Raw genomic sequence first — 26,659 nt, 5'->3', positions numbered from 1 at the left:
TGCGCGCGCTGGTGCTCCAGCAGGTGGTGCTTCTGCGTGAAGCGCTTGCCGCACTCGGCGCAGTGGTAGGGTCGCTCGCCAGTGTGGATGCGCCGGTGCTCCAGGAGGTGGTGCTTGCGGATGAAGCTCTTGCCGCACTCGGGGCAGGCGTGCGGCCGCTCGCGCGAGTGCACGCGGCAGTGGTTGGTGAGCTTGGACTTCTCGCTGAAGCTCTTCTCACACTCCGGGCACTTGAAGGGCCGTTCGCCCGTGTGAGTCCGCTGGTGGCGCAGCAGGTGCGACGGGCGGCTGAAGCTCTTGCCGCACAGGCTGCAGATGAAGGAGACCTCGTGCTTGCCTGCGTGCACGCGCTGGTGGATCACCAGGCTGATGTGCAGGCGGAAGCTCTTCTTGCACTCGGGGCACGTGTAGGGCCGCTCGCCGGTGTGCGTGATCTGGTGCTTCGTCAGGCTGGACTTGTGGCTGAAGCTGCTGTCGCACTCGGGGCACTTGTAGGGCTTGGGGCCGCCGCCGCTGCCGGAACTGGGCGACTTGGGGCGCGGCTTGAGCGCGTGCTTGGGGTTGAAGGCGGACCCACGCTCGGGCGAGGCATAGCCGCCCCGCACGCGGTGGATGCGCTGGTGCAGCGTGAGCTGCTGCTTGTGCCGGAAGCTGATCTCGCACTCAGCGCACTCGTACGGGCCCTCCTTGATGTGGTTGCGCTGGTGGATGATGAGGTTGATTTTCAGCCGGAAGCTCTTGCCACACTCCATGCAGGTAAAGGGCCGCTCGCCGCGCCGGTTCCGCTGCTGCTGGCTGGAGGACCCGCGGTTCTCGCTCAGGTGCCGCTCGCCGTGCGCGTGCGCGTGCGCGTGCGCGTGTGCGTGCGCGTGCGCGGAGGGCGCCAGCCGCTTCACCGCTGGATTCCCCAGCTGCAGGGGTGGGGGGCTCTCCTCGCCTTCGGGAGACATCTCCCCCGGCAGCGGGGTCTGGTACATACTGGCCTCATATCTCCCGGACAGCTGCCCGAGGGACTGCAAGTGCTGTGGCAGCTCATCCTCCTCCTCGTCTTCTTCCTCCTCATCTTGCTCCTCTGTCTTTATTACGATCCCTTCTGTTCCAGGGACAGAGAAAGACAGACAGATGTCAGCTGTCGCCTAGCGCCCCTAACCTGGGCGGAGGTACAGCATCGCTTCACTCTCACCAACAAACATTGCACATAACTTATTGGCCCACATTCCTTCTTTTGGTAAACTACTCCCCTCCCTGCGGCCCATGTCCCCACCCCCAAGGAGTTTGACACGTGGCTCAGGCTGGCCTTGGTGTTTGGTTCAGGAATGAGCCCACACTTGAAATGAACCAGAATCCTCTGTTTAATTTTATGTAGAGGACACAGGGAGATTGCTTCTTGTTGGTCATAATGGGAAGCAGCTTGTGAAGTGGTCCCCAGCAAGAAAAGGAAACCAGCACACGGAGCCGTCAGGGGAGTGCCAGGATCCAGCCATGCCTGAGGTTGGCATGCTGACGATTGCAACCGTTTAAGTCTTTTTCGTTTAGGCTACTTAAAGGCTGGGTTTCTACCAGCTGTATCAAAAGGACTTGACTCATAAAGCTCTCAGTCTTCTCTGAGTACATATCTCCCTGAACTCTGCTCAGACTGGTCAACATCTTTCCTGAACCTGCGTGGATAGTTCTCCTCACAGGGCCTTTCCTCACCCTCCTCCAGAAAAGTCCTCCTCCTTTCCATGTCTGCCTTGATCCCAACCTCCAGCACTCAACCCCTCCTCTGAGCCAACAGTACTTGCTGGAGCCCCTCCCTGGGAAGGAGGAGCTCAGCCTTCTGTACCATCTCCTGGATGGATGACTCACCTGCACAGTCAGACTCTACCAACCCTAAATCTGGAGCAAGTGGTTTTTCTCTGCCTTTCCCACAAGCTCTGGTGTGCAGTGCCAAGTACACCCTGACTGATGGATGCCCTCCCCTCCCCAACTCTCTAGCCTGGTCCTTTATGAGAATATAAATATGAGAGAAAAGAAGTGGCTCCTTGTTTGAATTTTCTCAAATGCCTCTCATACTTATTTGGCACTCCCTAAATATTAATTGGGGAGGCTCTATTTTTATTCACTTTGTGTGACATGAGAAAGTCACTCACTTTTCTGAACCCATCAGTGACAGAATACATGAAAAAAACCTGTTTGCAGAATACTTTTTTTTTTGAGTCAGAGTCTCACTCTGTGGCCCAGGCTGGAGGGCAATGGCATGCTCACAGCCATCACATCCTTGACCTGCTGGGCTCAGGCGATCCTTCCACCTCAGCCTTCCAAGTAGCTGGAACTACAAGCACATGCCACCATGCCCAGCTAATGTTTTGATTTATGGTAGAGATGAGGTCTCGCCAAGTTGCCCAGACAGGTCTTGTACCTGTGGGTTCAGGCAATCCTCTTGCCTCAGCCTCCCAAAGTGCTGGGATTATAGGTGTGAGCCACTGAACCCAGCCTGTTTGCAGAATTCTTAAAAACAGAGAAACAAGATCTTTATCAAAGCACTTTAGGACTTTTACACCTGTCCTCTCTTTTTATACGTGTACAATATTTTATTATAGGATAAACCAAGCAATAATTATCCCCACTTCACAGATAGGGCATCCAAGCTTGGAGATATCAAGTATGTTTCTAAATAAAGTGAACAGCATCGTAGGCCTTTTCCAAGCTTGCAGGTTATGGCCCAGTTAGTCTACCCCATCAAGTGATAAGAAAAATGAAGCTAGCAATGTTTGTTACCCAGCCAAAGTCTTATAAGGTTGTTGGTGACTCCTAGGCCACAGCACTTTCTACTAGTCCTCTAAACCAGTAAACTACATGAGAAAATTAGGACACAGGTGTGCTGAAGTCAATGTTGCCTCAGTAGTGGTAGGACTCCTAGCAGGAAGTGACCCAGAACATTCTTGGAGCAAGATGTCTAAAAGAGGGAGGAAAAGGCAGTTGCAGAGCTTGGTGACTAGTTGCCTGATGTTTATTGTAAGAATACAGAGTATGTATGAAAGGCTAAAGGAAAATATGACCCTTAGAAAATCTAATTGCTCCTTGAGCATCAGTGTTGCTTTTTTCTTAATGAAATAATAAAAATAAAACTTTGGCCCTAAAAGTCAAGACTCAAAATTCCTCAAACTACTGTTTAGTAGTTTTCTAAAATTCTACTAGAGTTAGTGGGGAATGCTCAAATGGCAATTTGGAATTTATATTATGACACTCCCAATTTAGCATATACATACTCAGAATGTGCCTTTATGACTTTTCACTACTCTTTTATGAAACATAGTGTAGTATGTTAAAAAGACTTCTGAGGCTGGGCATGGTGGCTCATGCTTGTAACCCCAGCATTTTGGGAAGTTGAGACAGGAGGTCTGCTTGAGCCCAGGAGTTTGAGGTCAACATAGGCAATATAGTGAGACCCTGTCTCTACAAAAATAAAAATTAAAAAAATTGGCCAGGCATGGTGGCTCATGCCTGTAATCTCAGCACTTTGGGAGGCTGAGGCAGGAGGACTGCTTGAGCCCAGAAGTTCAAGACCAGCTTGGGCAACACAGTGAGTTCTCAAATCTACAAAAAAAAAAAAAAGAGAAAGAAAGAAAAGAAAAAGACTCCTGAAATACCATGCATTTATTTAAAAATCAGAAGTTAGATCCACATCTTTGACCAAGGAGGATGTCCAGGATTTTTTTTTCCCCTTAGAGACAGGGTCTCACTCTGTCACCCAGATTGGAGTACAGTGGCACAATCATAGCTCAGTGTAACCTTGAACTCCTGGGCTCAAAAGACTCCTCTACCTCAGCCTCCTGAGTTGCTAGTACCATGGGCATGAGCTAGCACACCCAGCTAATTTTTTATTTTATTTTTTGTAGAGATAGGTTCTCACTATATTGCCCAGATTGTTCTCAAACTCCTAGGCTCAACCAATACTCCCACCTTTGCCTCACTATGTGCTGGGATTACAGGTATGAACCACCATGCCTGGCGATTTTATATTAAGCACAAAAAGGCAAATTATAGAGGAATTATCTATAACTAAAAAGGAAAAAAATTAAATTAAGATGATACTTTTAAAAACCTATATAAATAGGCTGTGTGTGGTGGCTCGCACCTGTAATTTCAGCGCTTTGGGAGGCCAAGGTGGGAGGATTGCTTAGCCTGGGCAACATGGCAAGACCTTATCTCTACAAAAATTAAAAAAAATAAAAATAAAACTAGCCGGCATGGTGGTGCATGCCTGTAGTCCCAGCTACTTGGGAGGTTGAGGCAGAAGGATCATCTGAGTCCAGGAGATCAAGGTTGCAGTGAGCTGTGATTGTGCCACTGCACTCTGGCCTGGGTGACAGAGGGAGACTTCAACTCAGAAAACAAAACGAAACAAAAACCAAACAAACCCTATATAAATAGATGTGAAAACATTTATAAATATAAAAGATAACATATAAACATATAGCCAGGCATGGTAGCTCACGCCTATAATCCCAGCAATTCGGAACGCTGAGGTGAGAGGACTGCCTGAGCCCAAGGATTCGAGACCAGTCTGGGCAACTTGGTGAGACCTCATCTCCACAATAAATCAAAAAATTAGCTGGGCATGGTGGCGCGTGCCTATAATCCCAGCTACTTGTAAGGCTGAAGTGGAAGGTTCGCCTAAGCCAGCAGGTCGAGGTTACAGTGGCTGTAAGCATGCCACTGCACCCCAGCCTGGGTGACAGAGTGAGACTCTGACTCCAATAAGAATAAGAATAAGAATATACAAATATGTGATGGCAAATGACTCACAAAAACTTTCAAAGAACATAACTCTAAAATCTTTTTTTTTCAGAATACAGAACAAGAGCAAAAGTTGCTAAGTTCATTTGATATGTCTAGTATAATACTGTTTTCAAAACTAGAGAATGATTCAAGGAAAAACAAAGTTCAGGCTCATCTCATTTATGAATATAGTTGTAAAAATCCTAAGTAAAATATTTGTTACCTAAGTCCAATAGGGTATTCAAAAAATATGCCATGAGATCAACAAGTAGGGCTTTACCCAAGACTGCCAGTATGGTTCAGCATCAGAAAACCTGTCACAAAAGATGTCCTGGGATCAGGTCACTGTGAGCCCATTTCCTTACTGTTCTTGAACTCACAAGGAGGAATGAGCAAAATAATGCACTGAGGTTTTAGAATTAAACAAAAATGATGACTAGATTCTACTAGAGAAACAGTGCCATATTCATTTTGAAAACATGCTCTCCAGGGTTGAAACCTTCAGGTTAGTTGAGGTTCCTTGTGTGACACAAGATGATCAAGGACACATCAGGAGAAGGAAGTTCTAGCTTTGCCACATCTGTGTGGCCTTGGGTAATTTATTTGACCTCTGTCTGCAGAATGAGGGAGTAAGATAGATGATCTCTAAGATCCCTCTGAGTCCTTATCTGAATCAGTCTATGGATGTAACTAACCACTTCTTTCCTAGCTCGGAGACAGATTTTTATAAATCCTCAGGCAGGAAACTTACACCTAAGGCCATGGCTGGGATTCTTTCACACCTGTGGACCCACCAGTGTCCAACCCCCTTTCTGAAAGAGCTCCAGCTATTCCATTGGGGTAGGGACCTATCTGGAGGCCTAATTGCAGCAGCTTCCCTGCTGCTCTCCACCCAGAACTTACCTGTGCAGTTTCTCTGCTGCACCAGCATCTGCTTGAGCTCACTGAACTCGCTGGAGCCTTCAGTGGACTCCTCCAGTGTGTTCTCCTGTTCCTGCATGTCCAGGTCTGGCTGTTCTCCACAGGGGTCGCCCAACTCTGAGTCCTGAAAGCCATGTTCTTCCACTTGTCCCATCAGGGGCTCGGGTGTCTCCAAACTTTCTGAGCCTTCATCGTTGGTCTGTACCTCAATCTTAATCACGATCCCGTCGTGCGCTGACAGAGGGTGGGGAGGGGTGAGGGAGGAGGAGAAAAGAATCCAGAACATGTTCATGCCACCTGCCTAGGTTTCTGCAGCGCTAGAATTTACATTTCAATAATTCTTATTTTGGGTACCCTGAAGAACTATGATACTGAGTTGGCAGTGAGTAGACTTAAGATTTTCTGGATACTTTGTAGCAATGCAAACTGGAGTCAAGTTAAAACGGATACAAAGTTTGTTTCCATAAGCCCCACAGTGTTTAAAAATATTCAGCCTTGTCAGGGCTTATTTTTAAATTAAATTAAATTAAATCTACTTGTTTCAAAACAGGGTCTGGCTATGTTGCCCAGGCTCTTCTTGAACTCCTGGGCTCAAGTGATCCTCCCACACTGGTCACCCAAAGTGCTGGGATGATAGGTGTGAGCCACTGTGCCTGGCCTGGGTTTATTTTAAAGAGACATTCATTTTCTTTCCGCATGAAGCCAGCCAATGTACAGGTAATACCTAGTCTCTCTCTCACCTGCTCACTCATAGTTGGGCTGAATGAAAAGGCAGATCATCTCTCAACCAGAAAAGCGTCATCCACATCTACGTTCTTTACTTTCTCCCACACTAGTTCAAAGCTACCATCTTTACCTCCCTTTTCTCTCAAATCTCAGGGGAAAAAAAAGTGTCCCTTTTCCTGCTCCTATAGCTGAAATCCTCCGCTTGTTCATTTCTTAACCCTGCCCGCTTCTTCCTCCCTGGAATTTTGCTCTGTTACCTGTGTGCCTGCTCTCTGTCTTCCATCCTTGTCCTTGTGCTAAGTCATGATACTCCCTTGACAAACATGAGAGTGACTCCAGCATCAGAAACATTTCTTCCCTGACTTCACAAACTATTTAAAATATTTTGCTTGCCTACAACTTAATGTTTTAAAACCATGTACTCCCTTACACCTTTTTGAATAAATATATAAAATGCATCAGTAACTGCAAAAGATGTAATTTCTGGAGTATTGTAAATATTGATATTTTGAAATGAACTCTTCCATCATCCTTTAACGTCACCAATGGGATCTATGGATCCTAGCAATTTAAAATCCACAATTATTCACTTAAAAAATATACGAACAAGTTCTTCTTTGATAGTTGGAATTTTTGTATCATTCCTTTTCACCTTGAACTTCTATTTCCATTCCCACTTTGCCCACAGAATTTTATCCTAATAGAACATATTTTTATGCTTAGAAGCCTTTTACTGATCTCCTACTCTGCCACAAAAATGCATCTGTAAATTAAAAGTTTAATCTTGCTTTCGTTTCTAATAACCACAGGGCTCTAAGTGTTCATACCTTTCTGGCTTTAGTTACCCTTAGTGATTATTACTATAGAATGATAAACAATTATCCAAGATAGAAAACAAAAAAAATTTTGGAAACATATTTCTTATATGGATAAATAGAAACCTTTTCCCAATCAGTTGTCTTATCTGAGAGTGAATATTCTTATTGTAGAACAAGAAAGAGTTCAGAATCAATTTTAGTCTATTTTTCAGTTTTTATAAATGAAGCCTTATTTACATTGGGAGATCTCATTTACATAAATATGTAGATGGACTGGAAGGAGCTTTTTTATGGAACTGTCACTAGATTCTTTGACCTTCTGAATTATATACCACAAAAATCACAAGGCCAACATATCATAAAAAAATTGTTTTTAATGACCAATTAGCTTACAACTTGATTAGGTTCTCTTTCAATTTACTAAAAGCAAAATATTTCTCAGCCAGGCACAGTAGCTCAGGCCTATAATCCCAGCACTTTGGGAGGCTGAGGTGAGAGGATTGCCTGAGCCCATGAGTTCAAGACCAGCCTGGGTAACTTGGCGAGACCGCGTTATCTACAATAAGTCAAAAAATAAGCCAGGTGTGACGGTGCATGCCTGTAGTCCCAGCTACATGGAAGGCTGAAGTGGAAGGATCGCTTGAGTCTAGAGGGTCAAGGCTGCAGTGGCCATGAGCATGCCACTACACTCCAGTCTGGTTGATGGAGTGAGATTCTGACTCAAAAAATAAATAAATAAAATAAAATAACATAAAAAGCAAAATATTTCTATTTATTTCTCAGTACTTTATTTTTATTTTTTGTGGAGATGAGGTCTTGCTATGTTGTGCAGGCTAGTCTCAAACTCCTGGGCTCAAGCAGTTCTCCCACCTCAGCCTCCCAACGTGCTGGGATTACAGGTATGAACCATTGAGCCCAGCCTGAAAGCAAAATATTTCAAACAACCTATGTTACAAAATAATTTTCTGTTCAGGCCTCAGAGTGATGTGCTTCAGGACATGGCCCCCAACATGCTGGACTGTTTCACTGGTGACCCTGAGGGCTTTACGCCTCAGAGAAGTGCTCCATAGGAAGGCACAGATGGGCAAGAGGTGACTTTTTTTTTTTTTTTTAACTATTGAAAGACATATGTTCCTGTTGGAGAGTCTCCTTGTCCTCTCAAGAGCACGGGTACCCCAGCTTGAAGACCAATGTCTTTAACTCAGATATTCCTTCTGGAAGCTGTCTGGTCATTCATACCAAACATATTAAATGTGTCCAACCCATATCAACTATAATTTTTTGCTATAAATTGTTCTGGACATATTTTTGTAGCTTGCTTTGACATTCTTTGGATATAAATTTATTTAATCTGTTACTGGTTTTTAATTTCTATAATCACATAATGTAATTTGTGTATAATCACATAATGTAATTTGTGTAATCACACTTGCTCATAAGAACTCTTATGAGGAAAAAAGAAATCTCTCCTACAGTTTTCAAATGTGTTGTTTGAGAAAACAGAATTTAATAATTAATGAAGTTGAAATAATGCTATATTTGTAAAAATAGTTAAAATAAACATTTAGTTCTGGGTGTGATGGCTCACTCCTGTAATCCCAGCATTCTGGAAAGCTGAGGTAGAATATTACGTGAGTCCAAGAGTTCAAGACCAGCCTAAGTAGCATAGCAAGACCTCGTTGCTACACAAAAATAAAAAAATTAGCCAACTGTGGTGGCATGCACCTATAGTTCCAGCTACTTGGGAGGCTGTGGTGAGCCATGATCATGCTACTACACTGCAGCCTGAGTGACAGAGTAAGACTGACTCAAAATAAATAAATAAACAAACACTTATTTATTGACATTTAGCAATTTTCTTTTTGTTTTCTAGGACAAAAAATATTTTATTTGGGGTTTCAAATATTTTCATAGGTTTTCAAGATACTCAGAGGCCCAAGGTCTGTGACCATACTGTTTATTGAATAAAACAGCCTGAATAAATACTTCTACACCTGATGTGAAATTCAGATACCATAAAGTGTCTCACCAATTTGAATATATAGAAACTTAAAATTAATAAATTTGCAAGAAAAGTTAAAACTGCTCCCACACACAAATACTATACAAAAGGAAATCATAAACTGGGAAAAATATTCATATACATATGCCAGACAAAAGCTAATATTGTTAATATTTATTTATTTATTTTTAAATTTTAAATTTTTTTTTTTTGGAGTTAGAGACTCACTCTGTCACCCAGACTGGAGTGCAGTGGCCATTCCCAGCCACCGCAGCCTCGATCTGCTTGGCTCCGGCAATCCTTCCACCTCAGCCTTCCGAGTAGCTGGAATTACAGGCATGCGCTACCACGCCCAGCTGATTTTTTGATTTATTGTAGAGATGAGGTCTCACTGCCCAGGCGGGTCTCAAACCCGTGGGCTCAGGCAATCCACTCACCTCAGCCTATTGTTAATATTTAAAAAGCTTTTTATAAACCAATAATCAAAAGGTGAATAATCCAAAAGAATAACAAGAACAACAAAAAATTCACAGAATAAGACACAGTAAAGGTATAAAAATATTCTCAACATTGTCCTTACAGAAAGTTGAGTAAAAATATCAATTTTTTTTTTCTATCCATCACTTTGGCAAATAATAAAAAGATAAATAATACCTACTGCTGGCATGGGTGTGTGGAAACAAGTATGCTCATGCTTTGATGAAGGTGTATAAACTGGCACAATTGTTTTGAAGGGCATTTGCCAGTATCTATTAAATTTTTAAGTGGATATATCCTTTAACCCAGAAAATCCATTTCTAAATAGGTTTCAGACAAGTGCACAAAGATATATTTATAATAATCTGAAACTTGTGAAAACCCTAAATGTACATCAATAGGAGAGTATTTAAATAAATTATGAAATCAATACACATAATACTATAGCCGACTATTAAAAAGAACAAGATAGATTTAATATCTTGACACGTAAAGATGTCAAATATATATTATTGAAAAAGACAAGTTACTGAACAACTTCCACATGGTTTAAATGTTTTTACAATAATAATGTATTCGTGTATTATATAATTAAGGCTGTGTGTGTGTTTGTATGTATGTGTAACCATATGCACATAAATTTGTAAGGAATAAACTGCTGACTCTGGAGAGAAAATTATGGGGGACTTTCACTTTCTCTGCATTTTTTTATTGGAAATTTAAAACCAGTGCTACCACATTAACTTTCTCTATCTGCTCAAAGCAAATAGAGTTGACAGTGGCTTTCCAACCTTCTCATGGCTACACTTTGGTTTTTTAAAATTTGGTATGTGATTTTTAAAAACTTGCACATAGGCCAGAGGGTTGAACAGTTCTTCAAAACCTGTTTGGTATTTTTTTGAGTCAAGGTCTTACTCTCACCTAGGCTGGAGTATAGTGACACCACCACAGCTCACCACAGCTCATCATAGCCTCGACCTCCTGGGTTCAAGTGAGACTTCTGTCTCAATCTTACGAGTAGCTGAAACTACAGGTACATGCCACCATGCCTGGCTAATTTTTTTATTTTCCGTAGAGAGGAGGTCTTGCTATGTTTCCCAGGCTGGTCTCAAACTCCTGGGCTCAAGGAATCCTCTTGCCTCAGCCTCCCAAAGTGCTGGGATTACAGGTGTAAGAAATCGCGTCCAGCCAAAACCCAATTTTAAATAAAAAGTTCTTTTCCACCCCTCTGTGCCCCACTTCCTGCACCCCAGAGGCAATATTTTTTAACTCTTCCAGCTGATTCTTTTGTCATTTACCTCTATAACTCTAAGTAACAGAATTATATTGCTATTCCTTGAGTTTTCAATTGTAAGCATTATTCATTGCTTCCAAGAGGTGAAGATCAGGACCATTTTTTCTGAATCCCTGATCCTGTCAGTATAGTTTTGTTGTAATTTCATTTGGATCAGTATTGGACATTTATATTACTAGATTATATAAATGTTACCCAAAATTAAACTATGTAGTATATGATACATACTATCCTATGCCTGTAAACCTTTTTGTTTTCCCTAGAGCTAATACGTTTTTCTTTTGTCTAGCTTAATATTGTCATGCAATCCACTCCAAACTCTCCCCGACCCTGTTGTATAACTTCTTCTTTTTTTTTGAGTTGGAGTCTCACATCTACCTGGAGAAAAATATCTGGACTCTTCTGATGTGTCCCAGCCTGGACTGGCTGCCTAGAGGTGCACAGTTGTTTTCTTGGGATAGCCCCATGCTGTCCGCTGGGAGTTCCTTCACCTGTCTCTTGTGTTGGGATTCCCAATGCCTCTTTCTTGGTTTATTTCCTCATTTTGGCAAATCACCTCCCCTAGCTTGAGAAGGGTTCATGGAGACCTTGAACATCTCAAAATGTCTCAGTTTCACTCTCATACTTAATTAAAATACTTTGGCTAGATATCAAATTGCAGGCTGGAAAATATTTTCTCTCAGAATTTTTAAGGCATTGCTCTACTGTCTTCTAGCTCCCAACATGGTCGAAAAGTCTGAGGCCATTTTAATTCTTATTTCTTTGTATGAACCTATTTCTCCTCTCTGGAAGTTTGTAGGATCTCCTTTGTCCTCAGTTGCCCTGAAATTTTGTAAAGTGTCTAAGGTGTAGGTCTATTTTCATCCAGTGTTCTGGGCAGTCAGTGGGCTCTTTCAATTTAGAAAACTATGTCTTTAATTGTTGGGAGTTTTTCTTGAATTATTTAGTTGTTTTTGCTATTCTTTTGTTCAGGTTCACTCATTCTATTATCTGGATGTCAGACTTTCATTCTTTAGTTTTCTTATTCATTCCCTATTTTGATTTTTGTCTTTATTTTCTGGTATGTGTGCTCAATTTTGTCTTGTATTATCATATTATAAATTTCCATGAGTTCTTTTTTCCCTCCTTGCATTGTCTCTGATCCTTTAAATATATTTTTTCTGGTTTTACTTACTTCTTTGATTGTATGTACACTAGACGCTTTCCCCAAATGTCTTCTGGTTCTTGGTTGTCCATGTAGACTTAAAAGTGAGGGCTCAGGGCATTTGGGTGGAGCTTGCTAACTATGGTTTTCCCAGTAGGATGCTTTGGCCAGGTAATTTTACTGAGAAACTTCTTGGGCTGGTCCTTAAAGTCTCTAGATAAGACTCTTCCAATATCCTGTTCCAAGGTTTTAAACTTGCTATCAGTATCATTTTGGGAGTCAGGTTAAGGAAGAAAGTTGGAGAGCTCAACATCTGCATGTGAAGTCTCACTCTTCTGGTTTCATTATGGCACCCTGCCCTCAATTGTGCCTGGTCATATCAAGAGAGCCTCTTTTTCACCTTCTCCAGAGAATAAGCCTATCATGTATGAGGGCTGGGGAGAGGCAGATGCCATGGCATGGACTGGGAGAAAGCAAACAAGGGAGAGGGGATTGTTAAACAGCCTCTTTATTTGTTTATTTTTTGTAGAAATGAAGTCTTGCTATGCTTCCCAGGCTGGTCTCAAACTCCTAGCCTCAAGTGATCTTCCTGTCTTAGCCTCCCAAAGTGCTGGGGTTACAGGTATGAGCCACTGTACCTGGTGGAAATGGCCATTCAGTCAATCCTGTGTGTTTAGCCTTATTTTCACCCCCATTTCCAGAGATGCTTAGAATCTCTAGTACTGCTAACTGAGTTCCGAGCATGGTTGGGAAGGGGTGCAAATTGGGCTTCTTCTCAATTTCAGATTCAGCTATCTACATCAGTAATCACCCATCCACCTGCTTTCAGGATTCCAAAACTTTGTTGCTGCTTCTCCGTGTCTTTTAGAAAATCCCTTCCCTCTTGTTTTAGAAGGATTTGGGGAGGTAGGAGTAAACATATGTTCAACCTGCCATCTTTAACATAAGGTCTTTCATCACACACTGTTTCTGTTTTGTTTTGTTTTGTTTGAGTCATAGTCTCGTTTTGTCACCCAAGAATACAGTGGCATGATCACAACTAATGCAGCCTAGTCCTGCTGGACTCAGGTGATCCCTCCTCCTTAGCCTTCCAAGTAGCTGGAACTATAGGTGCACGCTACCACGCCCAGCTAATTTTCTGATTTATTGTAGAGATGAGGTCTCGTCATGTTTTCCAGGCTGGTCTAGAACCCCTGGGCTCAGGCAATCCTCTCACCTTGGCCTCCCAAAGGCTGGGATTATAAGTGTGAACCTTGTACTGTTTTTTGTTGTTGTTTGCTTGTTTTTGTTTTTTTTTACAGACATATTTTTACTGAATCAGGAGTAATATATGCTCATGTCAGAAAATTTTACAAATGATTTTGGTGTTTCCATTCAGTTTTTTTCTATCTTTTGTCTACATCACTGACTTCATATTATATTCATATTTCCCACTTGTCTATCATTAATCTTCCCTGTCAGGCCGGGCACGGTGGGAGCCCAAGGTGAGATTGCCTGAGCCAATGAGTTTGAGACCAGCCTTGACAAGACCTCATTTCTACAATAAATCAAAAAATTAGCCAGGTGTGGTGGCATGTGCCTGTAGTACCAACCACTTGGAAGGCTGAGGCTGAAGGATCACCTGAGCCCAGCAGGTCGAGGCTGTGGAAGCCGTGAGCGTGCCACTGCACTCCAGCCTGGGTGACAGAGTGAGACTCCAACTAAAAAAAAAATCTTCCAGATCATTCCCATCAATATTTTAAACAGGCTTTAGCAATCACCATCTTAAGCAAACAAGACACGTCCCTTCTTCCTACCCTTCTCCCCCTCGCTGCCCCATATGTCCACTCTCCTTCACAGCGAAACTTCTTGAAAGGACTGTCAATATGTGCAGACTCTACTTTCTCACCTTCCATTTGCTCCTCACCCACTGGTTATCAGGCTTCCACCTCCACCACACTACCAACATTTCTCTTGCTAAAGTTACTGATGCTTTTCAATTTGCAAATCCAATAGTCACTTTTTCAGTCTTTCTGTTCCTAAACCACAAAGCAGAATTCAACACTGCTCAACATATTCTCTCCTGGAAACATTCTTTTCTTGAAATGCCCAATGAGGCACTATCCTAATTTCCTGCTACCTTTCTGGTCACTCTTGGATTCCTCTCATTCCTTCTACTTTCTCATTTGGAAGGATTTCCAAATCCTTCAACAGTTGTTTTCAACCCTGGATGCAAATGAAGATCATTTTGGAAGCCTTTTAAAATATATTAACACTTGGGCCTCATGCTGAACAGTATATTCTAAATCCCCAAATCAGCTCTAAAGGTCAGGGCTCTGCAGGGCAAGGCTTGTGTTCTCACCTCTTTTCTCTCTATGGACCTAGTAACCTAATCCAGTCTATGCTGCCAATGCCCAAATGTCTGAATGTGCCAAGGCCAAACATCTCTAGCACACACCTTTTTGTTTGAATCCAGACTCTTACATTCAACTGCTTGCTTGACTCTTTCCACTTTCTCCTTGATGTCTCAACAGAGATCTCAAGCCTAATATGTTCAACACTGAATTCTCAACATTGTCTAAATCTGAAACTGTTCTCCAACTACCCCGTTACTTAAGCCAGAGACCTGGAGCCATCCTTGGCACCTCCTTTCCCTCCTATTCATCACCCAGCCATCCCTAAGTCCTTCCTAGTCTACTGCTAAAATATATCTTGCCAACAACCTCTCCAGGGTTATGCCAAGGTCTCCTACCAAGAAGACAAAAAGAACCTCCAACCAGGCTCCTAATTTCTACCTTCCCTCCCTCTGGTTCATTCTCCCTGGAGCAGCTAGGAGCCCACTTATTCTTTAATCTTTGACTAGAAATTCCACACCCTCAAAGAGGTCTTTTCTGACCTCTCAAACTCAAGGGCTTCTTCTCTGCCACAGGCCTTATAGTCCTATATGCTTTCTGTCAGTTCTATCACAGCTGGTGACTGTGTTCTCATTATGTTCTTGACACAATACCTGATACAAAAAATATTTAATGGACTAAATAATAAACATACAGGTGAAATTTATGGCACCAAGATTCTTCATAAATGTGATTTTAGTGGCTGTATGACCGTCTATCATAATGTGATGCAGATTTGCATATCTTAATCCATATTTTGAATTCCTTTTCATGCTCTCAGAAACTAAATTATTAGGTCAAATGTACAAACATTTTAAATACTTAAAACATATTTTAAGACTAGAATGCATCAACTTGAAATACCCAATGAGGCACTATCCTGATTTCCTGCTATCTTTCTGGTCACTCTTGGATTCTTCTCATCCCTTTCTTTTTCTAAATCCTTCAACAGTGATTTTCAACCCTGGCAGCAAATCAGGATCATCTTGGAAGCTTTTTAAAAAACACTAACACTTCAGCTAACACTTTTTCTCAAAAGACTGAATTGATGTGCACTCTGAGAAGCAACACACGAGAACATGGATTTCAGCCATGACTTCTGGTTTGCTTTACTGTTTGATAATTTGTTAGGTGATGATGGTACTTCTCCAAGCCTCTATTGCCACCCATATAGGACAATGAATGGAAGTCCCTGTTCTGAATATTTTGAAAAAAGGACTGATAGCCAAACCATCTTTGGATCTATTTGCCTTTGGAAACCAACCCATTAAGTGAATGAATTTACTTAGCCAATTCATTACATTGTCATTTGGCATATTTGGAACCATGAAAAGTCTTAATTTTCTGGACTTTTCCCCATTGGTACCGTACCTTTGGGTCTGGCCCAGGGCTCGCTTTGCTGCCACCCTGCTTAGAAAGAAGGTGCATCAACAAGTTACCACTGGTGTGTTTAGCGCTTCGATACCTGTAGTTCCACAGAACCACTCTGCTACGGCAAGGCCAGGGCCTTTGAGTTAGCACAGAGGTGTGAGTTTAAGGCCCGCTCAGTGGAGCAGCGGTTCCACGTCTTTCCCTGTCCTTCCTCCCACTGCAGGCTTCAAGGGACTGGAGATGGTAAGCGGAACAAATGATGTATTTCATTTCAGCCACACAAGGAGCCTCTGTGAGGACGCCTCTTCCCGGCAGAAACTCAGGCTGTGGATGTGTGAGTGCCAGAACAAACCCAGCCCGGGGCAGAGTGGATTGGGATTATTTGCTTTTTCAATCCTGGCCCCGTTCGGTGGGAGGCCCATCTGTGATGAGGATGTGAAAAGCAGGCAGAGAAAGGGGTTCCATGCTCTCTCATCCAGCCCTTCTAATACAATGCTGTAGGAGTAGAGCCCGGACCACAAGTCCCCACTGGGATATAAGACTGTATTGTAGGATCTTTACCACAAGTCACCTCTCCTGAATTCTCATTCTTTGCCTCCCAAACCGTCTTTCTTATTTCTGCCACCTTGAATCTTTCTATTCCCACTTGACCCCTGTTATTGAACATGGCCCCTTGGGTATGAACTGATTTTTCTCCAACCAAAAGATTGCCCTACCATGTGCCACTTAGTCCCCAACCCTTCATCCTCATCTACTTTACTTATTTTTATTATTTTTTGACTTGGAGTCTCACTCTGCTACCCAAGCTGGAGTGCAGTGGCGTGGTCATGCCTCACTGCAGCCTTGACCTCCTGGGCTCAGATGATCCTTCCAACTCAGACTCCCGGGTAGCTAGGGCCACAGGTACACACCATCATGCCCAGGTGATTTTTTTATGTTTTGTAGAGATGCAGTCTCTCTATGTTGCCTAGATTGGTCTTGAACTCCTGGGCCTCCCAAAGTGCTGATTACAGGCATGAGTCACTGAGCCCAGCTCTCATCTACTTTTAAATTCCATCTTTTTTGTCTGCCAGAATGAATTCAGGATTAGCCTCTCCTCTTGATTTAAATCTCCAGAAAAATCCTCAGAAAGTGATGATGCTGGATTTCTCTGGGACATGCCAGCACTTATATTTTCATAGGGTTCTGTCTCTCCCATAAGTTACCTTCCCACGTAGTACATGGGGCTTACATTACTCAGTGTTCCTAGAACATCTCCTTGGAGTCAGTTTATAGGTCCCGAAATCAATGACATCAAGTCCTAACAAGACCTAGCTGTCAGCCCCAAATTTAGTTCTCCAGCTGGATCACCCTTGTCTTTAACCAGGCATGATCACCAGTGATGCTTGGCTATTCTCACATCACACCTGCTGATAACGAACAAGGATCTGCTTCCACTGAAGACCATCGCAGTACATAATTCAAGTGCAAAGGCAATTCCTAAGTAGGGGTTCCAATCACTAACTACATACCACGAAAGCACCTGCCGTGTGAATGTATGGGCCATTGATTTGGCTACTGTGAACAGCGTAGACCTCCGGCACACTGACAGCAGCTGGTGTTTACATAGCCACAGCTACGTGCCAGTCACCAAGCCAGGCCCTAGGGTTAGATGTGTCAGTCCTATTTTACAGATGAGGAAACTGAGACTCTAAAAGGATCAAGCAACTAAAATCGCAACACTAGTAAATAGAAAAGCTGGGTTCAAATGCAAGCAACCTGACACTAGAGTCTACACTTAAGCCACATGACCTCTGGTTGGTCCCATATCTGCCGACTCCATCTAACTGCCTTGTCTAGACACTGTCCTGATGGAGTAATGCATGTAGGATGTTTCTGACAAAGTCCACATCTGTCCCTTATCCTTCCCCTGACCAGCTGCAGGACTCAAGGATGTGGCCCTCCTCCGAGAAGCTCTAGGAGGTATACGCATTAATGACTGCCTGACAAGTGACTGCCTTTCTTTGAGTTTCTTGTGTTATTTTCTGCAAAGAATGAGATGACACCTGGTCATGTCAAAAAATCCCTGAGACAATGAACCCAATGGCATTCTCACTTATCAAAAACTTGGGCCACTGGCGAAGGAGGCCCTAAGCAGGTCCCAGCAGTGACAGGCCTCTTTCTTACATGTAACATGTCCCTTCAGGATCTACCTTGGATTATGTCACCCCATGATGGGGCCTCCTGTGTGCTGAGAGATTTAGAATGCAGAGCTCTGGGCCACCCATAAGCCACTCACCAGCACTGGGATCTGTAGGCGTCTCTCCCTCTTCAGAGTCTTCCTGCTCCTGCATGGTTGGCCTCTCCCCGCGCTCCATCTGTGACATGAGGTCTGGTTTGGAAATTGCATAGTCTGGGCAGAAGAAAGGAAAAGGTATAAACTATGGGATGCACTGGATGCTATTAAGATATCATCTGTGGGAGTGTGATACCATGAATAGAGCCTCTACCTGGGATTGGCAATGCTGGAAAAGAAACAGCCAAACATCCACCCCTTTCCTTAGGGCTGTGTGTGTGTGTGTGTGTGTGTGTGTGTGTGTGTGTGTGTGTGTCTCATGTTACTCACAGGTGATCAAAGCTGCCCAGGTTTTTCCTGGCATACTGATAGATTTCCTTACATAAAACATATCTGGCAAAGGATTAATATCTGTAATTATATCTAAATAATGTCTACAATTAGTAAAATATAAGAAAGCAAAACCATAAATATTTGGTAATTCATAGAAGAAATACAAACAGCCAATAAATATATAAAAATATACACAAGTTCACTAACCACCAAAGAATACATATGAAAATACTGAGGTGCCATTTTCACCTATCAAAAAGACAACTATTTAAAATAGAAAACATCACTTCAGGTCAGGGCATGAAGAAACAGCATTTTCATCTACCACTGAGGAAGTCTAAACTGGTTCAGCTTCTGGAGGTCACCAGGGCAGTAGCTATAAAACTGTAAATGTGCATCCTCTTTACTCAGCAATCCCACATCTTGGTGTCTGTACTACTGAAACACTCACTCACTCATGTAAGTGCACAAATACACATGGATATTTATCACAATACTTAGTGACAAAAACAGAACCAAATTACTTTTCATCAGTAGCAGAAAGGTCAAAAGCCTGATGGTGTGCAAGGACTGTTTTTCCAAGGAGGCCTACGCGTGCTGGCATGGAATGCTGTCTGTGTCCCCACCTCCATTAGGTAAAATAAGTAAACAGGCCCATCTGTGTAGACCTTAAACTGCATGCACTCCTATGCATGCATTGTGCTTATGTCCACACATGCAAAGAAAAGATTAGAAAGAATATAGGCCAAAGGGTTCAACATGGTGGTTACCTTTGGGGAATGGTAATGGTGAATGAGTGGGGGTTGCACTTCATTATATAGATCACTTCAATTATTACATTTTCACAGTTATATATGCATTAGAAAAAGAAAAGAAGAAAAGAATTTTCAAAGAAGGGGAGTTATCCTAGGAAAGGTATGTATATAACTAACAATTCCAACAAAAATCAAAGTTTCTATGTGACAGCACATTTGATGTTTTCTTAAAACTTTTTTTTGTATATGCCTAGAGTTCTCCATATCAAAGAAAAGGAGATAGATAAATAGATAGATAGAACATTTTTCCAGGTTATTGTCCTTAAATATTCTTAATAAAAATAACAAGAACCTACAGACTTTAGGGCAGACAAAACTGTGACTTCCTGATGCAGATCTAGGGTAAGTATTTAACCTCCTTGATTGCAGCCTCCTTTCCTGCATGATGGGGACAAGAACTGAGCTACAGAAGCCCTTAATAAATGATAGTGTTTAGGTGCCTGAATAATCAAAAAGAAACGCTAACAGCAGTCCTAGCCCCCACATAGAAGAGCTGTGGGGATGCAACGAGGTGGTTCTTGTAAAACACCTCAAATACTGCTAGTACATAATAGGCACTCAATCTACTTGTTTTCTTCCATTTTTTTCTTTCCTTAATAATCGTTTGCTGGACAAACTTATTTTTTAAAAAGGGGTCCACAGGGCAAATACTACGAAGGTGAGAGACATCCAGAGACTATAGGTCCGTCTCCTCCTCCCAACCCTAGCAGCTTCTCCAACAAGTGGTGTCTCTATTTACAAGATGCTCCAGCCTGTGCTGCACTGAGGTGTGGGTATATGAGGGCATTTGTTTTAACTTGTTACGTTCTCTAAAATTCCACTTTCCTTGCTTTTGCGTGTTGGCTCTACTGGGGTTCAGAACTCTCTAAGGTTCTGAATGCACCACAGGCTGATGTTGAGGCAGTCCCTGGTGAACAACGCCTTCTCCTTACCCATGGAAACCAGAGACTCATAGTTGCCCCTCATCACGTTCTTGTAGAGCTCCTTCTGCCACTCAGACAGGTTTCCCCACTCCTGTTCCGAAAAGTGGACGGCGACGTCATCAAATGTGACGGGGACCTGAAACCGCACAACAAGCTTGGCTCAGACCATCTGGATGAGAGTCACAGGCCCATGCTGTCAAATCCCAAAGCCCAAACCCCCTGGCCCTGGCCCAAATACATGACTCTGGGGCTTCACCTAGGACCTCTCTGGAAGTCTGGCTAGGCTTCGGCCACTGTCCTGGCCCCAGAAAGTGAGGGACTCGTCTTGTCTGGTCCTTTTCCTCTCTCACAGGATAACTCTTGCAGCTCTAAAGCATGGCCTGTGGACCAACAGAATGGCACCACCAGGGAACTTGTTAGAAATATGGATTCTCAGGCCCCATCTTAGGCTTACCAACTCAGATTCTGCATTGAGTAAGATCCCAAGGTGGCTAAGCACGGTGGCTTATGCCTGTAATCCCAGCATTGGGAGGCAGAAGTGGGAGGATTGCTTGAGGCCAGGAGTTTGAGGCTGCAGTGAGCTATGATCATACCATTGCACTCTAGCCTGGGCAACAGAGCGAGACCCTGTCTCTAAAAATTAAAAAAAAGAAAAAGAAAAACAAGATCCTAAGGTGATTCATGGGCACAGTAAATTTTGAAAAGTGCTGGCCTAGAGAATATAGTCTGTTTTCTCTCTATATATAATAAGGCTATAGACAGAGGCAGCAGCACAGAAGAACAGAAAGCAAGTCAGCCCACACTCAGGCTCATTCAGAACTTTCTAGAAAAGAATATGAACACCTAACTGTTCTCTAGTTTCTTGTCTGTTTTTGAGTTGGAGTCCCACTCTGTCACCCAGGCTGGAGTGCAGTGGCACACTGCTCAGGGGCACCACAGTCTCGACCTGCTGGGCTCAGGTGATTCTTTCACTTTAGCCTTCCAAGTAGCTGGAACTACAGGCATATGGCACTGCACCCAGCTAATTTTTTGATTTATTGTAGAGATGAGGTCTCGCCATGATGCCCAGGCTGGTCTTGAACCCATAGGCACAGGCAATCCTCACACCTCTGCCTCCCAAAGTGCTGGGATTACAGTATTCTCCAGTTTTTTAAGGAAACTTCTTGAAATCACAGTTTTCCTGGCATTAATATGACTTATTAAGTATACTGGTAAAAACATTAAGCAGGACAGATTCCTGTAATGTTTAACCAATGTTCCCACAACTATGACGCGCTAACAAATACTCATTAGTAACTGATCGTAAAGCCTGTCCACAGCTCTCTCACAGGGCCTTCACATTGCCTTCTTATCCTCACACTATGGACACCTCTGATGAACACCCTTCTAGGCAGACAATCTTTGATCCCTGGGACATTTCTGTATTAACCTATGCTTTTAACAACAGCAGAAATAGTCTGATTATGGCATGTCCTGTTCTTAGCAAAGCAAGGTTGGCAACTAGGGATCACTGTACATTTTTTCTTTCTCAACCATCTCCTTCTTTCACAGTAAGCTAATTCCTAACCCACATTCCAGTTCAGATCGCTTCCTTGGGAAGCCCCAGTGGGGACTGGTTTACCTTGGGAACTTCTCCATTGTTGCCTGGGGGCAGCCGTAGAATCCAGAAGTTTCTATTTTTTAGTAGGTTCTCCATGTTCTCCAGCCGTCTCTGCAGCAGCCCGTACTCCTGCAGCAGGGTTCCCAGCACAACCCACTTGCTCTCCAGGTGGTTTGCAAACTCCACGGCTGTCTTCTCACAGTCAGCTATCTTCTTTTCATTTGTCCCTGTCCTGCCCTCCAGGGTCAGTAGCCTCATGGCCTGGGCCTCCAGTTTTCTCTCTACCGCTTGGACGGCAGCCCACACGGCCAAGCGGGTGATCTCTGCAGTGGGGAGTGGCTGTTCCTTCTGGGCTGTGGAAGAGACCTGAAAGGGGGTGTCCTTTTGGGAGACTGGGCTCTGGAGCAAGGGGTCCATGTCAGTCTCAGGAACTGTTGGGGAAAGGGTCAGGGGGTCTTTCTCAGGAACTTCAGGGGAGTGGAGTGGGGCTTCTTGATGGTGAGTGGAGTGGGAGAGAAGGGAAATTTCCTGTTCAGCAGCAGCTGGGGGTAGATGCTGGGTCCCATCCTGGGAAGCCAGGGGGCCCTGGAGAGGAGTCTCTTGCTCAGAGGCGGCAGGATACAGGAGTGAGGGTCCCTTCTGGGGAACATGCGGCATTCGGCCAGAAGTCTCTTGCTTGGGAGCACTGGAAGTTTGGGGCAGGGAGCCTTGTCGGGGAACAGTGGGAGATGAAGAAGGAATTTCTTTGGGGGGGAGAATGCGGGATTGGAACAGGGTTTCTCGGGTGAGTCCAGCAGGAGTCTGACGTAAGGTTTCTTCTTGCGGAACGTTGGGGAACGACAGAGGTGATGAGCGTTGGCTCTCCATGTCCAGCTGCTGGACCTGTGTTCAAGGGAAGAAAGGAAAAGAGGATTAAGGATCATAGTCTCTAGCTGGCAAGATAAATCCTGAAAACAAGCATCCATATTTAAAGGGCTTCAGTTTCGGTAGCAATAAGATATGATCTACGGACGCGAAATCTCTTCTTGAGACTGTAGTACCAATTTAGACTTCAATTATAAAATGATTATGAATAGCAAGTAAAAGATGGTTATGCCAGCTTCTTTTTTTGTGGTTGGATAACTTTTTAATAAAGTGAGGTTTACACCACTGATATGTAAGTATGGTCGTATGCACAAAAGAGAATGTCTTGAACAAGTCAGCTTCTTTTTTTTACAGAGCCATCTCCTTTTCTAGAACATACACTGCACAGGTATCCTCTTATGCGTGGTAGTGTGGGAGAGGGAAAGGGTTCTGGACTCTAATTAGAACACTCGAGCCTTGGCCCTGTCTACACCTGCTGCTGCCTGTGTCAACCTGGCTGGGGTGTTTGACCTCTCTATTCTCAGTGTCCTTGTCCATAAAATAAGGATAATAATATCTGACATGTACATACCTCACTGAGTTGTTGGAACAATGAACATAAAACTCTGAAAATGATAGAGCAGAATTTTATAAACATCAGGTACTTACTATCCTATATCTCCCAGCAAGGGTTGGTGCTCACTAGTGGGACCCAGTGCTGTTAACGCACTTAACTCGAAGGTAGACTTGGCATCACTGCTTCCACTAGTGATACTAGGCCCTGTGTTCCTTCCCTAACTTGGCCCAAGAGTGAGGACACAAAATTATCTTAAGTTTCCCAGACTCTTACTCTTTGATAAAAGTTGAACTGTTGACTTATTAATAAACTCTCTCAAAGAGTTTCTTTGGTATGTTTGACTTGGAAACATCTTCTATGTGCCCAGCCCCTGTTGTAGCGGCTGAATGAGCTTCTGGGCATTCTGGCCTGGCTTCTGGTATAAGCAGAGAGACACTGAGGTGGGTGAAGGCAGGCAATTCAGCTACTCCTCCAGGAGCCATGGTCTCCTGGGCAGGGGTCCACTGCGGTAGGTGTACTTGGGCAGTCTGGGTTCCTCCCTGTGGTTCCTGAGGTGGAGAACGAGGAAGCAACGAGAGGCCTAGAAGGATGGGAAGCACAGTAGAAGTCAGCCAGTCTTGCGACTTGTATCAAGATGGGTGGGGACTAGACCAAAATAAAGATTCAGATTCCCTTTGGGACTTCAATTATCTACACTCTCTCTGTCCTAGACCTTGACATATTCATGTTGAGAGAATTCCTGAATTATCAGGGAGTGATGCCACAATCTTCTGTGAGTGACCAGTTCTGTATTTACCTACCTAGACAATCAATATCTTTATTGGAACTGAACAAAATTTCTTCTATAACAATTTTTGTCCATTTCCTGATACTCTTCCTTCAATGAATCTGCTCAATTACTATGCTCTATATACAAGTTATCTTTAAAGTAATTAAAATTTCCATTTTCTTCATTTGAAAATTAGCATATCCCTGGTGTCCAGTCTGATATATAGTATGTGTTCAATAAATAACCTGCTGAATGAATGAGAAATAAATTACTGAGTTACAAAAAAAATCATGAGGATAAGTAATGAAGTTCTTTAGTTACCTGTCAAAGACTTATTTAAACCTATCCCATATCTTCTATTGCATTCTTTCTTTCATTTGTTCATTCATTCATTTATAGGTGACTTAACTGAAACAGCATCACACTTTTTTTTTTTTTTTTTTTGAGCCGGAGTCTCACTATGTCCCCCAGGCTGGAGTGCAGTGGCATGCTCACGGCCACTGCAGCCTCGACATACTGGGCTCAAGCTATCCTTCCACCTCAGCCTTCCAAGTAGCTGGAACCACAGGCACGTGCCACTATGCCTGGCTAAGTTTTTTATTTATTGTAGAGATGAGGTCTCACCAAGTTGCCCAGGCTGGTCTCAAACCCCTGGGCTCTGGCAATCATCTTGCCCCTGCCTCCCTAAGTGCTGGGATTATAAGTGTGAGCCAGCGCATCTTGCCAGCATCACACTTTTGAGCCAAAAATTGAAGACTCAAGACCCTATTCAACAAAAGGTTTTCAAGGTAGTATGATCCAATAGCTCTGCTGCCAGCCAGATGTGACAGCTAATTAGTTGGAAACAGCAAACAATTATTCAGCATATATTATGTGCCATGAACTAACTTAAAAATTTTAAAGGATTACCTCACTTAATGCTCACAAAGCCTATGAAATAGGAACTACCAGAATTACTATCCGCACTCAGCATATGAAGACACTAAGGATAGGACAAGCTCAGCAACTTGCCCCAGGTCACACAGCAGTCGAGCTCCAGAGCCTGCAGGTTGCCTCCAGACCTCAGCTGTCAACTGAGACAGCTGGCCAGGTAGTACGTATTCTGAATTCTTTTTACCTCTAAAATCCAGAAGTTTGGATATTAAACAAAGATCTACGGGAAGTTTGATGGGGGTGGGAGAGGTGGGGAGGAAAGTCCTGCTCTTAAAGACCTTACTATTTCAGCTGGGGTCAGGGAGACTTTTGAAAGTCTAATGAAAGTTTTGAGTTCCTTACTCAAAAAATACACAAGGGTACATCCACAAAATTTTGCAAGCATTTTCAAAAAGTTCACAAACCCCTTGAAGGCTCATCAATAACTAAACCACATCTCAACTTTTCACTCAGGTGAAAGCTAGACTGGATGGCCCTCTGGAATAGGAGCCTGGCTCACAGGGAAAGTGACTAGCCTAATGCAACACAATAGGCACATTATGGTTCTTTCCTGAGAGGGAGATTAGGGTAGTAGGAAGAAGGGGGGAAAAATCCCTGGGGGCCAGGTTAGTCTCCCTGAGTAATACAGGGGTTTAACTGAAACCAAAAAAGCTCCAGTATAGCCAGTAAAGCTAGCAGAGCAAGACATCTTTACCAACTAGTCAAATAAGAGCTCACAGGAACGTACTATTTCTTTCCTCTCTATTATTAGACTATCTCTCTCCATTTCCGGATCTGGAGGGCTGAGGAGGGGGCCAACAGGAACACATCCTCTCCAACACTCCCCAAATAAAAGCCCCTTGCTATAATTTCATCAGTCTCCATAAACTTGTGGCTTGATTTTACCCCAAGCAGAAAGAAAAGTCCCACGGAAAGAGACAGAGCTGTAAAAATATCTAAAATGAATAAGCTCAAATTCTGAACCATATTTCACAAGATGTAACCGTCCCTCCCTCCTCGACATACTTAAGTGGACGGAGTCTCCGGGATTCATGCCATATTAGCCGAAGCACACATAACCACACGTATCTGACTTATTAAGAAAGTCGTGCCATTTTCTTGAAAGACCCAGTGTGGTTTACCCAGCATTATATACCATTCAAGGGCCGTGGAGACCTAAGCCCTGAGATGGGCATGTAAAAATCTTCCATTTATCCCACTCTTCCGACAGTTTTACATTTTTATTTTTTAGGAATTGAGAGGCATTTTAGAAAGCCATATATCCCGCCCCTTTCCTGTACACAATAGGAAACTGAGGCTCAAAGACACTGACACCCATGCAGTAATCCTCTCACTAGCAAGGCCAGCGCATCTCAAAGAACAGGTCTTAGGGGATATCTTAAGACTGATTTTTAAGAATGGCCCACTGAAGAGGAGAATCGGCCCCCAACCCCTAGAAGCTCGCTCCCAGACGCCATCTGTCAGGACACCCAAAGTTTGGCCCGGGGCCCTCCAGACGCAGAGGCTAGAGGCCGAGGCTGGAGCCTGGAGGGTCACCTGCTCGCCAGCGCGGAGACGCTCGGCCTTCCCCTCCTCCCCCGACGGGCCGCGTCCACCGCCCGGCCGGCCCAGGTCCCTCACCCCAGGGCAGGCCGTGGCCAGAGCCGCCCCCTCCCCGTCCAGGCCCGCAGCCCGCGAGCAGGCCTTTCCGGAGCCGCGGGCG

General features: G+C 43.7%; 1 protein-coding gene across 1 annotated transcript in view; it reads right to left on the bottom strand.

Annotated features, from left to right (window-relative positions):
* ZNF777 (zinc finger protein 777) overlaps positions 1–26,659 on the bottom strand; it is a 28,808-nt gene that overhangs the window by 623 nt on the left and 1,526 nt on the right. Inside the window, 5 exon segments of the mRNA XM_021716515.1 lie at positions 4–1,093; positions 5,668–5,919; positions 18,168–18,281; positions 20,245–20,371; positions 21,857–22,717. Coding sequence (XP_021572190.1) covers positions 4–1,093; positions 5,668–5,919; positions 18,168–18,281; positions 20,245–20,371; positions 21,857–22,702 — 2,429 coding nt within the window. The 5' untranslated portion in view covers positions 22,703–22,717.

Source organism: Carlito syrichta, unplaced genomic scaffold (assembly GCF_000164805.1).
Source record: "Carlito syrichta isolate Samal-C Ts95f unplaced genomic scaffold, Tarsius_syrichta-2.0.1 Scaffold308825, whole genome shotgun sequence".
NCBI classification, from domain to species: domain Eukaryota; kingdom Metazoa; phylum Chordata; class Mammalia; order Primates; family Tarsiidae; genus Carlito; species Carlito syrichta.
This window is presented reverse-complemented; position numbering and strand designations above follow the sequence as displayed.